This window comes from Solanum stenotomum, chromosome 8 (genome assembly GCF_019186545.1).
Source record: "Solanum stenotomum isolate F172 chromosome 8, ASM1918654v1, whole genome shotgun sequence".
Classification (NCBI taxonomy): Eukaryota; Viridiplantae; Streptophyta; class Magnoliopsida; order Solanales; family Solanaceae; genus Solanum; species Solanum stenotomum.
This window is the reverse complement of record NC_064289.1, coordinates 59,326,697-59,345,488: the sequence shown is the minus strand read 5'-3', so window position 1 is coordinate 59,345,488 and position 18,792 is coordinate 59,326,697. Positions and strand designations below refer to the sequence as shown.

General features: G+C 34.5%; 1 protein-coding gene across 1 annotated transcript; it reads left to right on the top strand.

The window, feature by feature from the left end:
* The first annotated feature begins 6,011 nt into the window (after positions 1-6,011).
* Positions 6,012-18,559, top strand: LOC125872556 (peroxisome biogenesis protein 6). Its single transcript, XM_049553297.1, has 15 exons — positions 6,012-6,417; positions 7,955-8,581; positions 8,664-8,907; positions 9,312-9,453; positions 13,911-14,094; positions 14,599-14,790; positions 15,201-15,485; positions 16,063-16,134; positions 16,307-16,393; positions 16,505-16,627; positions 16,707-16,856; positions 17,147-17,268; positions 17,348-17,492; positions 17,692-17,772; positions 18,052-18,559. The coding sequence occupies exons 1-15, from the start codon at positions 6,172-6,174 to the stop codon at positions 18,139-18,141; spliced, it is 2,790 nt and encodes a 929-aa protein (XP_049409254.1). The 5' UTR covers positions 6,012-6,171; the 3' UTR covers positions 18,142-18,559.
* Positions 18,560-18,792: the final 233 nt, after the last annotated feature.

The following is an 18,792-nucleotide window of genomic DNA, read 5'->3' as shown; positions in this document are numbered from 1 at the left end:
TGAAGTGAAGCTATTTTGTTTCTTTGACAGCATTTTGCCTTTATAATTTTTTTCTTCCTCTGTACCCGCCAAAGTATGGAAAATAGGGTTATGCATTAAATTATGCTCCGGAATTTGGCGTAAATTATTAATTTCGTTTTTGAATTATTGATATTCTAAAATGTATCATTATATTTAATTAATTAAATTTAAATACATTCTGATTTGTCACGTAACACATGATAATCAATTTTTTGTAAGAGCATAGAACGATAAAAAGTCGAGAGAATGGTTGAAAACATTCCTATTTCATAAATGTATTTCACTCATGTTGCATGATCGGAGATATATTTAAGTTTACTTAGTCAAGAGGTGTTTTTAAGGTTGTTAATAGTTTGGGCGTAATACATGAATGTGTCATTTAACTTGATCTCATTTCATATTTATACCCTCCAACTGTCATTTAACTTGATCTCATTTCATATTTATACCCTCCAACTTTGAGAGTACACAAGTAGACACTTAAACTTGTATAAAGTTGAACAAGTAAATATATGAGTCATATGTAACATAATACACTTGGGACACCACGTAGGATGTAAATTGTCATGTAGGATGTTACGTAGGACACATTTCAATTTTTCTTGTGTTAATGGATATATAGACCTATGTGGCATCATCTCTTGATTGTTTAAATTGACAATTATTATGAAACAAATATTTTTAATATACATGATAATTTTTAAAAAAATCCAATATAAATATAAAATTTAAGTTAAAGTTACTAAATTTTAATCAATCCGCATATAATATATGCATTTGTTCTTTCATGTGAGATGTATGACTCAACATGAATGTTATTGTTCAGAATAGTTAACAAAAATTGTTGTGTTTAAAATAATCTTTAATGTCTCGAGTTCCAACTACTCGTAATTTTTTTTACTAGCCAATAATCTAAAAAAATTGCACAAAATTTGCACTTTCACTTAACAAAAAAGTTGCACAAAAATCCCTACTTAGAGGAATGTATGACTTGTGTTGTCTGATTTCTGTTTCTAAAAAATATAGAAAATTTTATGTGTTGAGTTTATTTTATTCTAGAGTTGAATTTATAAATGTGTGAGTAAGATTTAAGGGGTATTAGTTTTCAATTTGGAGAAATAAAAATTTACGTGAACGCCATGTATAAAATAAAGGTGTGGTGGACAAAGGAAATTAACAATTCAAAGACAATATGTGTTCAAAGTTAAATGGTAAAGAAATATAGATTTTTTGAAATAAAGTACAAGGAAAACTCTGACCTTTTTTTGTTCTTTTTTACATTTGATAAATAGTAAAAAAAAACTTTAGTTGAATTCGTAATATACACAGAGCTCCACCAAAAATTGAAAATGGTTGAAAAACAACAAGAACTTCCTTTTATTAATATATTCAAGATAATTTACGATAGCTTATTTAATTTATTAACTTTTACATCAATTATTTAGTAATATTTTGAATATGTATTGGATTCGATTTAAAGCTACTAAATTTAAATGGATTGTCTCTATATCTTCCCTTGCACTTTCATGTGAGGTATATTACTCGCATTATGAATATTATTGTTTGATTTTTTTTAAAAAAAAAAACTAATTGTGTCTATTAAACGTGTTGGGCATGTAATGAAATATATTTTCTTTAATTATATACATTCGGCTCGATAAGTTGTAAGTACTCATATATTTCTACACGAGGTTAATGTGTATAACTAAAAGAGATGAAGTGTTGAATTAAAACATTTTATTTAAATTTGAGGTTTACAATTAAAACGTGAATAAAATATCCTGACAACTAATATATCGAACTTAAAATAAATATGATGCATATTTTTAATTAAATAAATAAAATAAATATTTTTGTTTTAGCAAGGAAATGCATCAAAATTACAGCAACCGACACTTGTTTTCATTGAAAATTTGAAATTACTATTATGACCTTCACCGTAGTTGTTACGATTGTGTTTCGTCATAGAGCATCCGTGATACAAAGTACATTGGAATTATGTCTAAAGGTCCCCACTATAATTGTCTTTTTGCAAGTAATTGAATAAATATGACATTTCCTATTTAAGTTTTTACTTCATTAGTAGTAGTTAGTTAACATTTACTACTAATTGTTATTACATAATATACTTTAGTAATTAGAAGAGTTTAAAGATTTTATGCACCTTTTAAGTTGAGGGGCGTAGCTATGGTGGTTCCAGGGTAGTCATGAATATGTCCTTTAATTTGACGTCGTTTCACATTTAAACCTTCTAACTTTGAGTGTGCACAAGCAGACATTTAAATTTGTATAAAGTTAATTATCTTCTCTTCCTGTCGTTAGTTCTCCTTCTTTTCTTTTTTTTTTTGTTTTTCACCCGGTGTCCGGAGTCTACATTGGAGCTCCGACTAAATTCTGATCGTGCTCTGCAGGGCCCATTTGGGGGTAGCGCTCCCAACAGGATTTTCTCCATACCCAAGGCTCGAACCCGAGACCTTTGGTTAAGGGTGAAACGCTCCCATCAGTGCACCACAATCCATGTTGATCTTCTTTTTGGTCTTATTCCTCCTTCAAGTGCAATAAGTAGGCTTGTAGGTAATACTGAGCTGGGTGAACTGGAAATGCATAAGTAGTTGCTAGAGCTGTTGAGTTTGACTTCTATTACAGGAAGAAATCATCTTTAAGAGAGGAAATCTTTCTTTCTAGGAATTTTGTGCTTATTAAGCCTGTGTTTGAGCTCTATGTCTTTGCCTTAGCGTGTCTTTAGTTTAAAAACGTTTTAATTAAGAGAAAAAGTTCTAAATTTCCTGATTCTTGATAGAAGGAGAAATAGAAGGTGGAGAGAATTGCTTCGAGTCATTGAGAAACTTCGTTAGAGTGGAAAAACATAGAAAGACTGTTGCAGACACACATGTTATACATAACAATCTACATGGCAATTTGCGTCTTACGCGTATTATGTCATATAAAACTCATGTGTTTACTTGTTCAATTTTATACAAGTTTAAGTGTCTACTTGTGAACACAAAAATTAAAAGACATAAATGTAAGATAAAGTCAAATTAAATGACACATTTATATATTACACCTATTTTGGATTTTGTTTACTTGTTCAATTTAACAAGAAAATGAAAGTGGTATAATTGTTATTATGTTGTACTTAATGGGTGAAATAGTAATTAGACATGAAGTGATAAAAGGCAATGATATCCTGAGGAGACAGACATGATACAGTGGACAGTTTGGTAGGCTTCTGAAGGGACCAATTGTAGATGTACACGTGTAATTGTACCAAAATACAATTTTGTGGGGCCTATAAATTAAATCTCCTCTGCAACAAGCCACCTCATGTAGGAAGAAATTATTGGTTAGAGTCCACTTGACATAATAGGTAACTCGTGCATATACAATTTTTTTTTTTTTTGTTTCTTATTCGGTGTTCGGAGGCTCGGAGCCCACATTGGAGGTCCGACTAAATTCGGATCGCGCTCTGCAGCACCCATTTGGGGGTGACGCTCCCAATAAGATTTTCACCATACCCAGGACTTGAACCCGAGATCTCTGATTAAGGGTGAAACACTCCAACCAGTGCACCACAACCCATGTTGGTGTGCATATACAAGTTAATCCAAAATAAATTTGTGAGGATATAATATTGACTTTTAAGTTATCCGTGATCCTTTTTTAAAATTGTTTATATAAGTGATTTAGACATTTTAATTAGGATTTGTATTTATTAAACATTTTTATCCTTATGAATTTGAATTATTTAAACATTTTTTTGCCTATGTAGCATATAGTTTATGATTCACGTCGTATAGACGCGTGAAATATATCTAATTAGGCAGTTTTTGTGGAAAAATAATATCATTTCTTCTTCATCCTCTTTGTCATCACTATTCCTCCACCACACCACCAATTTGTCGATGTCATACATCCTTCTTCTTTCTGTTTTTTTTTTTTTGCTCTGGACACTTCAGTTCTTCTACCTTTATTGTTATTGTTTTTGACTCCATTGTCATTTATATTAGGATTGGCAATATCATCATTGCTATCATTATTATCGTTATTTTCATCATGTTAATTTGTAATGGGCTTTAAGTTTGGAATTTGTCTCTCTATGTTGTTTATGTAGTGATTTGGTGTTAAATTGATGTTTAGTTCGTTGTATGAATTTTATTGGAGGAAACACCATCGTTGGTTGAGGTTTCCTGACCTGTCAATCAAATAATTTTATGATCGCAAAATTTTTGTTCCTATTTTTACTTCTCAAACAAAGAAAAAGATAATCAAAATTTGTACAAATAAATACCCAAGAAATATTGTATTGCTTAACAAATCAGATTGTATTGCTCCATTTTTAATTCAATTTTTGATGGTTTGGTGAAAGATGATCTATGAGAGAGAAGGAAGAAAGAAAGGGAATGACGAGATGAACTTGAGATACGAGATTGAGGATGAAGGAAGAGAAATATGATATTAGTGATGGAGAATGTGGGGTGGGAGGGGGAGATAATATACGATTGACATGAATAATTGGTGTGATGTGAGAGAAAATAATTTTGAATTGTTAATATTCCATTAATAAAGGAGATTAGATTTTAAGATAATTATTCAATACAGTTTTTTTAGGAATTTGTATATCTGATTTAATTTTTTAAAATATATGGTATAATTATTAAAAAATTGTATTATGTGTAATTTTTTTAAACTAGAGATAAAACATGTATATATTGTAGCAAAATATATTTAGTTATATAGTTTTTCCTACATAAATCCTTTAAATTGTAGTATTGTATTATGTGGCTCCACCGTAAAGAAATATCAGATCTAATTAGTTGATTGTAGCACCTCTATTTAAGTGAATGATATTTCAAGATTGAGTTTTAAGTTGATTGTGGCTTCACGCTTATAAACTATTGTATTTTTAAGGGATCGTTTGGTTTGACTACAAGTTATGATGAGATAAGTTTAGTTGAAATTAGTTATGATGTGATAAATTATGATGAAAATATTTTTTATTGAGTGTTTGATTTGTTGTATTCAAAATAATATGCATTGCATAAATTTTAAGAATAAGATATTTATTTATAAAAATACCCTTCATAAATGTAAAAAGTATTGTGTAAATAGGATTTAAAGAGATACATTTGTCATTTACCTATTTTATTCCAGATTTACTATACCACCCAATGAGAGAGATAACTTATCCTGAGCTTACCAACCAAACAATAATTTAAGTGATACTATAATTTAATTCAAAAACTATTTGACGTTATCTTTCACACCAAACGTCCCCTAAATGAATAGTACTCATGATTTATATAAAAAAGTTTGCAAATAACCCCTTTTAACTCAAAGTCTTTTTTCCTACTCTTTTAACTCATGTGACTAAAAAAAATATTATTATCATAAAAAAATAAATTCACAAGTAAAGTTTCAAGTTAATAATTTTAGTTTTAAAGTCGTGCCAAAAAGTGACCGATGAACATTGTTTTTTTCTTCCAAAGTTGAAAAATTATATTCGATAACATTAAAAATAAGTGATCATCAACTTTTGATCTTTTTTTTTTATCCCATAGACAATTCTTCAAAATAAAAAATCAACAATATTGCTCTTGAGTCAAAACTTACTAAACATAAATCTTATCAACAGAGCAAATTTATTACTACTATTTTGGCTATTTTTTGTACTGTTTCTTGTTTTGATTTCTCTTCATTGTCTTCTTCTTTATATCGAGATTTATTACATTTGAGCCGATGATCTTTCGATAATAACTTCTCTATCTCCATAAAATTGTGATGAAGTCTACACATATTTTATCTTGTCTATATTTCGCTTGTGAAATTTCAACGAATATATTTCTATTATTGTTATAAAGCAAACGAAGCCAAAATTTCGAAACTACTCATTTACGAGAGAATTCCGATAATCACCCCCACAAAAGTGTGGTTGTTTTTGGTAAGAGATCCGACCCAAATATAAAGCCCGACCCGAATATTATGCTGACAACAAAATTACAAAAGTTTGAAACAGTGATGAACTCTCCTTTCTTGATTTGCTCAATTTGCTTGCAGGAACCAAATTCAATCACCAAAAAACCCATCTTTTCTACTCAATTTCCCCATTTAACAACAAATTGGAACTAGGGTTCCAACAGAAATTCAATTATGGTGGAAAAAAGGAAGCCTTTAATTCTTTCTTCCACCAAAAATCTGCTAAATTCACTCCTGAATTCAGAAACCCAAACCCAGATTTCATTATTGTCAACAGTACAATTGAGAGCTGGAATTCTTCAAGTATCAAAAGATGCAAGCAAGATTTCAAACCCCAAATTTGTTAATTTTGGTGATTCTGCTTTGGTGGGGTTAACTACTTCTCAGCTTAGAAGACTCTGTGTAACTTCTGGTTCACTGGTATGATATGCTTATACCCATCCTTTTCATTTTACGTGCCAATATGATTCCTTTTTAAAGAATGAATGTATTATTGTTGACAAGTGAGGGTTGCTTAAGTGGTTGAGCAGCTCCGTCATCTACTGGTATGTTGAGGGTAAGTGGGAACACTCTTGATAGTGAAATTATAGAAAAATTAGATATTTTCGTTGATGGAACAAGAAGATGATGAGACTAGAGTTAGAGCCAGAATTTGAAGCTTACGTGGTCGGGATTCTAATCATTTTAAGTTATTGAGTTCTAAATTAATAATTTTGTACATTTTTTACCAAATCCGTATTCCAACTGTGTATCGGGAGGAGGATCGAATAATATGTTGGAATTGACATTGCGTCATCTAAAGTCTTAAACTTGGCAATAAATTATTGATGTTGATGGATGATGATGAGACCCGTGTGAGAGTCAGAATTCGAAGCTTATGGGGTCGGGACTCTAGTTATTTTGAGTTACTAGGTTCTAAATTAATAATTTGTACATTTTTTGACCAAATCCGTAGTCTAGCTGCTTCTTGGGAGGAGGCTTGAAAAATATGTTAGAATTGATATGCCTCGTCTAAAGACTTAAACTTGGTAAAAAAATTATTGGTGTTGATGGATGATGATGAGAGCTGAGTCAGAGCCGGAATTAGAGGCTTATGGGGTTGGGATTCTAGTCTTTTTAAGTTATGGGGTTCTAAATTAATAAATTCTGCATTTTCGATGTATTTTGTAAGAAAAATACAGGTTCGAACCTATACCCAATTGGGTTCAGACGAATCCATAACTCGTATTCTAGCCGTGTCCGTGGAGGAGACTCAAAGAATATGTTGAATTGGTTGAAAGACTTAAAATTAGTAAAAAAGTTATTGTTGTTGACGGATGAGGATGAGACATGAGCTTTTACTCTAATACCATATGTCAAATTGAGTATAAAACCTGAACTTTGGAGAATGATGTTTTTATTTAAGCATTAAGTTTTTTGTCCTTACTTTTCATTGTATTATGCTAAAGATGGAAACTTTAAACTAGGATTCTGAGGATCATCATTTTCTCTGTGAAGTGTTGACATAAGTGTTCTTGGTTTCTTCTTGTTTTTTTTTTTTGATTCTTGGCTGCAATGCTGGCTTCCAGAAGTGCTGTAGTTTTGTCCCCAAATGACAAGTATTAAGATGGAGACTGTGTAGAGAGTGATTTATTGTTCATTATACATTCATTTATTTGTTTATCTGAAATTGGAATGTTACTTGGCATGCTGATTGCTACTGTTGATTCAGCTTCTTCCTTTCATACTTCATCACATAATTGATCTTTCGAGCATTAATTTTCAGCTAACTAACAAATTTCAGTAAGGCTACTTGTGAAAAAATAAGCAGTATTTGCATTTGCAAATACCATAGTCTAGCTGATAAAATTACCATCAATAGCTTACTCCTTTTATTGATCTTGTTTTAACTTGTTACTGCCTCACCAACTTAGACATACGTGATTCTGTATGACTTTGTGCTCCATGTTTGCCATAGGTACTCATCAAGAATGTCAATACAAGTCAACAAAGAATTGGACAAGTGGTAGTTCTAGATCCTCCCAGTTCGGACAAAGTTTCATCTGAGCGTAGCTCATTGTCACATTCTTCCTTGACAACATTTCTCTTGCCAATACATAGCTATCCTGATTGTCACAGTATTAAACCAGATGGAGAAGTTGCTTATTTATCTCCAATTCTGGCATTTAACCTTAATTTACATTTATCATGCTTGAGATCAATGATTCACCAAGGCAAAGAAGCTTTGTCACCAATATTTGAGGCCAAATCAGATAACATAGTGAGTGAAAAAGATAATACTCTCATTACTCTAGGACTTGAACCTTTAGATCAGTTGCCAAAATATGCCACACACCTGAGGGCTTCTTTTGTGAAGATACCAGAGTGTGGCACTGTTGACTCAGTCAAAAAAGATTCATCTATAGAAGCTGAAGATCGTCAAGAGTTGATCGATATGGAATTGAATAAGTACTTTGGAGTAGATAGATTTCTTTCTAGAGGTGATCTTTTCAGCATATGCATCAATTGGAACTGCAAATCGGCTCTCTGCATTCCTTGCAGTCAGAAGAAGCAAAATGATGGTTCAGACCTTATATATTTCAAGGTTTTAGTTTTATTTCTTAATGTCATAGGTTCACGAGTAACTTAAATGCCTTGACACTCGCTCTTATAAGTAAGCATCCCAGGTTGTAGGTATGGAACCTTCTGAAGAACCTGTTCTAAAAGTCAACCGTACTCGAACCGCCCTTGTACTTGGAGGGAATGTACCTTCTGCTGTTCCTCCAGATTTCTTGATTCCTCGGCCACAAGGTTCCCTGCCTTTACAAGTGAGCACGGTGAAGACTTTAGCCTCCATACTTATACCACCATTATGTCCATCAGCCCTTTCATCAAAATTTCGGGTTGTTGTGTTGTTGCATGGCTTGACTGGTACGTTTAGACTTTGTCATCTGTTGGTTAATTGGAAAGATGCTACTTACTATATGCATTTTGATCTTCTTTTCTTTTCTTAACTGCTTTATGGTATTTTCTTTTATCACGTTTCACTTGACGTTGCAGACACTAGCATGATGGTTCTCAAGTTTGTTACATATCTGCACATAATTTCTATGTCTGGAGTTCAGCATTTAGATTTTAAAAAAATGAACCTGGGTTATAAGTCTATAGTGGATGAGTAGGAATTAGTTTAAGTTATTAGAAATGTGATATTATAGTTTTCTTTGATAGATTTTTTTACATGTACTTCACAATTTTTTTTTATGCAGGTAGCAGTTGCAGCTTCGTCTATTTATAAAGTAATTGTTCATTGATGGGTGATTTGAAATTTCCTGCAGGATGTGGGAAGAGAACTGTGGTTAAATTTGTTGCTCGTCAATTAGGCCTCCATGTAGTGGAATACAATTGTCAGAGCATAGTTGCAAATTCTGATAGAAAAACATCTGCTGCCCTTGCTGAAGCCTTCAGCATGGCTCGCAGGTATTTTGGATTGCCTAGGATTTATTGTGTATTACCTAACTGCGTTGGAGCTCTACCATCAGGTGGTTGACTGAAATTGGAAATCAATATGTCAGGAAGCTGATTTTCATTGTTCCCTGTTAGATTGACTACATAAGGCTAACTTAAGATTTTCTAACTTATACAATGCTACTCAGCCCTCAGTTAATTTGTCTTTTCCTCTTCCTCAATGTCTGCCTTGAAGGAATAACTTTTTGTAATTGAGAACATACAATAAGGAATTCATCACTAGATTCATGAGAATAAATTACATATGAAAATCTTCACGTTTAAGTAATTACTTGTTATTATGATTCTCATTTATATTTCATGATTGTCTCTAAATGGTTCCTCTGAATTAATTTATAGAAGCTACTTTCCCTTTCACTTTTTTCAAGTTTATTTGGGCCTTTGTTTTTGTTAGAACATGAATAGGTTTATACAATCCTATTAGAATAAGAATAGGTTTATACAATCCTATTAGAATATGAATAGGTTTATACAATCCTATTTAGAATAGGAATACAAATAGAAATAGGAATAGTAAATAGTATCCTACTTGATAAAGGATTGTATTCTAGTGTCTATAAATAGGGTCTCAATGTAATAATGCAAACACAACAACAATTCAATAATATTCTTCCCTTATATTTCTCACATGGTATTAGAGCCTCTACGATCTTGGTAAACAATCAAAGAGATCTTGGTAAACAATCAAAGAGCTTTCACTGCTAGCGGGCGGCTATTATCCATATATGCCGCCCGTCCGGCCAATGATTATATTAGCAAAAGTTGGGTCACCGTGTATCTTTCTGGTGACTATTTTCTCATATCTAATTTGTGTAGCACTGTGCCATCATTCCGGTGGCTACTTTCTTATATCTAATTTATGTAGCACCGTGCCATCATTCAGGTGGCTACTTTTTCATATTTAATTTGTGTAGCACCATGCCATCCTTCTGGTTACTACTTTTTTTGTTTTTTGCATATATGATTTGTGTAGCACTGTGCATCTCTCCAGACTACTTTTCATATTTAATTTGCGTAGTACCGTGAATTTTTTCGAACTACTTTTTTATATCGGAGTTGCATAGCACCGTGTGTCTTTTCAGTGAATCCTCAGATTTGATTTGCATAGTTCCATTTGTCTTTCCGGTGACTTCTCAAATCTGATTTGCGTAGGGTTGTGCCATCATTTCGACCCTACCCATATTATTTCTCTTTTTCAATAGGGTCGTGCCATCCATCCGACCTTTTCTATATAATTTCTATTTTCTAGTTGGGTCGTGCCATCATTTCGACCCTACCCATATAGTTTTATTTCATAGATTGTGACCACTTTCAGCCATTAAATCTAATACTCCGGCGTATGAGCATGTTTTGACCAGTTTTTCGATGACTTTCTTGTTTAATATCGACAAATCTATTGATTCCAACATGATTCATATACTTTATACTGGATTTTGAGCACTTTGTTGCTCGGGGGGAGTTTAATAGCCTTATATGTCGATTATGTGAGTCACTCTATGGTTTTATCAGCATTATGCATCAAATTCAGTATTTAATGAGAAGGATAAGCACATTGAGATTGACTGACATTATGCATCAAATCTAGTATTTAATGAGAAGACAAGCACATTGAGATTGACTGTTAATTTTGTGAAGTCGACTGATCAACTTGCAAATATCTCACCAAGCCACTCATCGGTCCTCTTATTAATTACATTTGTAACAAGCTAGGTACATGAGTTGTATGCACTAGCTTGAGGGGTAGTGTTAGAACATGAATAGGTTTATACAATCCTATTAGAATAGTAATAGGTTTATACAATCCTATTTAGAATAGGAATAGGAATACAAATAGAAATAGGAATACTAAATAGTATCCTACTTGATAAAGGATTGTATTCTAGTGTCTATAAATAGAGTCTCAATGTAATAATGCAGACACAACAACAATTCAATAATATTCTTCCCTTATATTTCTTACAATTTTATAAGGTAAAAAAGTTCAAAAGGATTACTTGGGCCAAAAAAATTTCCACAGAGAAGCTGAAGGTAAATTTACTGAACCTACAAGGATTTTAAGCCGAAGACTCAATTTCAATTTACCCAGCAAAAAGCTCAGTTTCTAGTTTATTTGGGCCCTATCTTAAAGGAATCATCTTCCATATCTGAGAAATCAAAATTGATAAAGTGCACCAAATTTATATTCTGAACTAACTTTTTTCACATGGTCTGTATGGACCACGCCAACCAACCACTTTTACAACATTTCGACAATGAAATTGAACATGTGTTAAACCAACCTCAGTTAGGTAACACCGTCTACATTGGCCTTCCCCCGAGCCTGCATAGGTAGGAACCTTCTGGCCCTGGGGTCCGCCTGTTAAACTAACCTCAAATAAAGTCCATTCCAACTCTATTTCAAATTCATCTTGTCAAACAGTGTCAAGTAAATTAACATAAAAAAACTGGTTGTCTTTAATGTGTTCTTTTATTCCTTTGAAATCAAATGTCACTACAGGTACTCTCCTACTATTCTACTTCTTCGCCATTTTGAGGCCTTCCGTAACTTGGNAATATTCTTCCCTTATATTTCTCACATGGTATTAGAGCCTCTACTATCTTGGTAAACAATCAAAGAGCTTTCACTGCCGGCGGGCGGCTATTATTCATATATGCTGCCCGTCTGGCCAATGATTATGTTAGCAAAAGTTGGGTCACCGTGTATCTTTCTGGTGACTATTTTCTCATATCTAATTTGTGTAGCACCGTGCCATCATTCCGGTGACTACTTTCTTATATCTAATTTGTGTAGGCACCGTGCCATTATTCCGGTGGCTACTTTTTCATATTTCATTTGTGTAGCACCATGCCATCCTTCTGGTGACTTCTTTTTTGTTTTTTGCATATCTGATTTGCGTAGCACCGTGCATCTCTCCGGACTACTTTTCATATTTAATTTGCATAGTACCGTGGATTTTTTCGAACTACTTTTTTATATCTGAATTGCATAGCACCGTGTGTCTTTTCGGTGACTCCTCAAATTTGATTTGCATAGTTCCATTCGTCTCCTCAAATCTGATTTGCGTAGGGTTGTGCCATCATTCCGACCCTACCCATATCATTTCTCTTTTTCAATAGGGTCGTGCCATCCATCCGACCTTTTCTATATAATTTCTATTTTCTAGTTGGGTCGTGCCATCCATCCGACCTTTTCTATATAATTTCTATTTTCTAGTTGGGTCGTGCCATCATTTCAATCTTACCCATATAGTTTTATTTCATAGATTGTGACCACTTTCATCCATTAAATCTAATACTCCGGCGTATGAGCATGTTCTGACCAATTTTTCAATGACTTTCTTGTTTAATATCGACTCATCTATTGATTCCAACATGATTCATATACTTTATACTAGATTTTGAGCACTTTGTTGCTCAGGGGGAGTTTAATAGCCTTATATGTCGATTATGTGAGTCACTCTATGGTGTGAAATAGTCTTAGCAAGTTTGGGTTAGGAAGTTCAACACTGTAATTTTATCAGTCTGTGTTTTATCAGCATTATGCATCAAATTCAGTATTTCATGAGAAGAATAAGCACATTGAGATTGACTGACATTATGCATCAAATCTAGTATTTAATGAGAAGACAAAACACATTGAGATTGATTGTCAATTTTATGAAGTCGACTGATCAACTTGCAAATATCTCACCAAGCCACTCATCGGTCCTCGTATTAATTACATTTGTAACAAGCTAGGTACATGAAAGCTAGGTACATGAATTGTATGCATTAGCTTGAGGGGTAGTGTTAGAACATGAATAGGTCTCAATGTAATAATGCAGACACAACAACAATTCAATAATATTCTTCCCTTATATTTCTTACAATTTTATAAGGTAAAAAAGTTCAAAAGGATTACTTGGGCCAAAAAAAATTTCCACAGAGAAGCTGAAGGTAAATTTACTGAACCTACAAGGATTTTAAGCCGAAGACTCAATTTCAATTTACCCAGCAAAAAGCTCAGTTTCTAGTTTATTTGGGCCCTATCTTAAAGGAATCATCTTCCATATCTGAGAAATCAAAATTGATAAAGTGCACCAAATTTATATTCTGAACTAACTTTTTTCACATGGTCTGTATGGACCACGCCAACCAACCACTTTTACAACATTTCGACAATGAAATTGAACATGTGTTAAACCAACCTCAGTTCAGGAGGTAACACCGTCTACATTGGCCTTCCCCCGAGCCTGCATAGGTGGGAACCTTCTGGCCCTGGGGTCCGCCTGTTAAACTAACCTCAAATAAAGTCCATTCCAACTCTATTTCAAATTCATCTTGTCAAACAGTGTCAAGTAAATTAACATAAAAAAACTGGTTGTCTTTAATGTGTTCTTTTATTCCTTTGAAATCAAATGTCACTACAGGTACTCTCCTACTATTCTACTTCTTCGCCATTTTGAGGCCTTCCGTAACTTGGCCTCTAATGAGGGTTCACCACATGACCAAGTTGGTATGAATTTAGAAGTTGCATCCGTCATAAAGGAATTTACTGAGCCAATTGCTGAAGATGAAGAAATTTACTCAGAAGGAAAGTCAAATGCTCATGATGTAAGATAAAATCCAAGTTCCTTTGAGTTTCATGTCTTTGTGCTATTCATATCATACTGAACAATGTTGATGAATTTTCTAATGAATTATAGTGATCATCATCAATTGGATTATTTTGTTTTTCTTTCCTGTTCACTTTTCCAATGTTTTCATGTTGTTCTAATTTACTTGGGTTCATCTGCATTTTTTGAATTTTTTCTACCACAACTCACCTCATGTTCTTTCCTTATAAAATGAATTTCTTTTACCACAACTTACCCCATGTTCTTTCCTTATAAATAAAATAAAAATTTACCCCATGCTCTTCCTCATCAAGTCCATTATGCATATGGTTATTATCATATCCTTTGTTCTTTAGGGGTGGGGTGGACCTCTTGACAGATAGAAAGGCAATGACAGAAACATTACTTTCTATTGCCACCCCTCTTTCTGAAAGGTGCTGCGTCACACGATATACGGTAGAAGAGTCGGGTTTATGCTTATTCTTGTCTTTTGTTGATGCAGCAAGTAAAGGTTGCTCAACCCATAAATCGGCACCCGGTGCTGTTAGTTGCTGCTGCTGATAGTCCTGAAGGCCTTCCACCAACTATTAGGCGTTGTTTCAGTCATGAGATTAGCATGGATCCGTTGAATGAAGAGCAAAGGAAGGAAATGCTCTCCCAGTCTCTTCAACATGTTAGTGAACTACTTCCAAATGTAGGTAAACTTGATGTTACCTTTTTTTTTTGTTTTTTGATAATCGAGAAATCCGTCTGCGACCCGCCCTTTGGACCAATCACAGCAATGTTTCCTTTTCTAGTGTTTGTGATCTTAATATTCACTACTATGTACGATACACTGGCACTGGGTATGTTGTTGTTATAGGGTACACTAGTCCTAATGTCTTATATTACACTTTAGTGGCTATAGGCCAAAAGAGCCCTAGTGCATTGAAATTCTGTGCGTGAGAATGCCCATGAAATTGAGAAACTTGAGGAGTATAAAGGGTGAGAGAAAGGAGGTGGTTTGGGGAGAAGACGAGCAATGGAAGGACTCTCATCTATTCCTTTCTGTTATTTTCTAATTACTGAAGTTATGGGTGCCAATTGTCATCATTTTTGTTGTAGACTTCTTTGGAGGACCTTGTGAAAGATTTGGTTGGTCAGACATCAGGATTCATGCCAAGGGATCTGCGAGCTTTAGTTGCTGATGTTGGTGCAAATCTAGTCCATAGTCACGCTAGTCAGGATGTGAAGGTTGTGCATGGAGATCTGAAAGAGGGTTCTCATGAGAGCAATCCAATTGAGAATGATGGCTCACATGACTCGGCAAATTCACTAAGCAAAGAAGATGTAATGAAATCACTGGAACGATCAAAGAAAAGAAACGCAACAGCATTGGGTACTCCAAAGGTAAAATCAGAAAATGATTACACAAACAAAACTTATCTTCTTGTGCTTCTTTTGGGTTGGTTGGACTCACTCAGCATTTTAATGTTTTCTGCAAGAAAGCGAAGCATCAAACTTTCCTTCTCTTTTTTTTGTGTGTGTTGGGTTGGGGTTGGGGGTTGGGGGGCAATAAAATTTGGTGGCAGTTCAGATATTCACAATTGGATTCTTATGTGCTGACTGCTTATATTGGTTTGGTACATCTTTTCTCATCTAGTATTGGATTGTAATACAGGCAGTCAAATATTGTCTTGAAAAGTCTAAGAGCCCGTTTGGATTGGCTTAAATAAAATAGCTTTTAAGTCAAAAAATAAAAGTCAAACTTAAATGACTTTTAAATCAAAAAATAAAAAGTAGGGGGAGACCTACTTTTAGTTTTTAACTTTTTTTAAGTTATTTTTAACCTTGCCAAACACTTCCAAAAGCTAAAAATGATTTCAAAGTGTTATAAGTAGGTTTGACCAACTTTTAAGCCAATCCAAACTAGCTTTAATTCTTCTGCTTGAGAAAATGCTTATATATATGGTTTACGCTAGTTTAGGTTCCAAATGTCAAATGGGAAGATGTTGGTGGACTTGAGGATGTGAAGAAATCAATTTTGGACACTGTACAGGTATTGCTTTATCTTACTCCTCCACAACACTTGGAAAAACTAAAGTGAATAAGCTTTCTATTAAAGTTGACACTTGGTTATGCTGACGTGTGTCGAATTGAAGGTTACACTTTTCATTTCTGTTATCTTTTGGATGATGTGACTTCCTTTGTCTTCTTCATTTGTAATGCAGCTGCCTCTTTTACATAAGGACTTGTTTTCGTCTGGATTGCGCAAGCGATCTGGGGTTCTTTTCTATGGACCTCCTGGTACTGGAAAAGTGAGTTTATGAGTTGCTTTATATGGTGTTATATCATCTGTATTGTTCAGTCATGTTCCCAGACGTTTATAATACAGTCTTTTGTCATTGACATTTTGTTGAAATGTTCAGACTTTACTGGCAAAAGCTGTTGCTACTGAATGCTCCCTGAATTTTCTCAGTGTGAAAGGGCCCGAGTTGATTAACATGTACATAGGAGAATCAGAGAAAAATGTTCGGGACATCTTTCAGAAGGTAATCTATTTTTTTGCTTTTGCTAGGATGCTTTCAAAAAATATGCTCTGCTTATTTGCAATTTTCTGCAATATTGCAGGCCAGATCAGCTCGACCATGTGTCATCTTCTTCGATGAACTTGACTCGCTTGCTCCTGCCAGGGGTGCTTCTGGAGACTCCGGGGGCGTAATGGATCGAGTGGTTTCTCAGATGCTTGCTGAGATTGATGGCCTGAATGACTCTACCCAGGTTAGCTACTCTACTCAATCACAAAATAGATCTTTGTTCTTTTTTTTGATAATCGAGAAATACCCAATGTCTAGCTGGGGCACGTTTTGAAATTTTGGTGGAGAATGGGTCCACCCTCTACCCTTTTTCACTTAAATAACCTACTTTTGTCTGCAGTAGGATTCAATATCGTGACGTGCACCTAATCTACACTTCACGGGTTGCGCTCTTACCACTAGACCAAAGCCTTGGGGCTAGCGTTTGTTCTCCTTGGTACTTATTAACTAATTCTTGGCCCCTCTTCTATACAGGACTTGTTTATTATTGGAGCTAGCAACAGGCCAGATCTTATTGATCCTGCCCTTTTGAGGCCAGGGCGATTCGATAAGCTCCTTTATGTTGGTGTTAATTCTGAAGCCTCGTACAGGGAGAGGTACTCTTGTATTTTGACCCTCTTCTGTACTTATCTTTGTGGTCTCCATTTGATTTCTTGAATTTTCTGTAATATTTAGGGTCCTTAAAGCACTTACGCGGAAGTTTAAATTGAAAGAAGATATATCTTTACTCTCAATAGCAAAAAGGTGTCCTCCCAACTTCACGGGAGCCGACATGTATGCACTGTGTGCTGATGCTTGGTTTCATGCTGCGAAACGCAAGGTGAGTGCTTGAATCCCATATTTCTAATTTTCAAATACTTTACTTAATAGTGTCGGTGCAATAGGTAACAGAGAACAACTTGGCAATTCTAACCAACCAATGGTATCTCAATTTTATTAAACATATGTAAAGTCTTCTGTGCATTATCGTCATATCTGTTTCGTGAAAGATATTGAGCAATTTAGTGGTTCTTCTGTAGGCATTAGCTTCAGATTCGGATTCAACTGGCTCAGATGAAATGGATGTCTCAATTATCGTGGAATACGAGGATTTTTTAAAGGTAAGACAGCCACTAATGGAATGTTTTGAGGTTTCTCTATGGGTGGACAGAGGTGGATCCAGAATTACGCATGAGTTCAACGTTTGAATTCTTACCATTTAGTCCGTTGCATTTGTTATTATGGATTCATTATTTAATATTCATCGAAATTTTAGTAATTGTCTTAGCATATATATTACGCTCCGTGTTGATTTAAGTTGAACCAGGATACATCTGCCTCTGTGAGTGGATATATATCCTATGCTACTAGTTAAATGATCATCTTTCTCCATTTTGAAGGTCTTGGGAGAGATCTCTCCCTCGTTGTCAATGGCGGAGCTTAAAAAGTATGAGTTGCTCCGGGAACAGTTTGAAGGATCATCAAGATGACAGAGGCGTTGCTCGGGAAGTTTGAAGTGTGACCGTGCACGGTTAGGGTTCCTCCTACCAATGGGTCAAGAATTCGAGTCGTGACTCACCCAAATGCCCCCATTGGCCCTTTATCCTTTCCGGGTCTGGATTTTTTGTGTCGTTTCGACAGGAAGAAAGAAAGATAAAAAGGATACTCAAGATAGATTATGGATCTGCTATCTACTTCCCATTTTGAGTTAGAGTTGATAATAATTGTCATTCAGCATTTGTTTTTGTGTATATAGAATAAAATAAAATCATGTACTAGTTGATTAAGCAATGAAAGAGCTATATATTTCTATATGGTTATTCACTACAGTTCTTTATATGTCCATGAAAATTTACTTAAGAAATGGAATGGAGTGAAGAATGAGATGGTCTTTATCGTGTATCAATTTTAAGATCACTCTATGAATAGATCAATGTAATCTCTCACTGTTCACGACATCCCTTGTTTCTGGCAAGAACGGCTCTTACGTGGAGGAGTAGAAGTGTTGGTCTTCTTCGGATAATTTGTTTGTTTGTGCCTATTGTTACCTATCGAAGAACCTCCATCTCCCTCCTCGGAGCGAAGAAAGAGGAGCACGAACAAGAGGTTGTCCAGTGGTTCTGTCAATTAACATTAAGTAA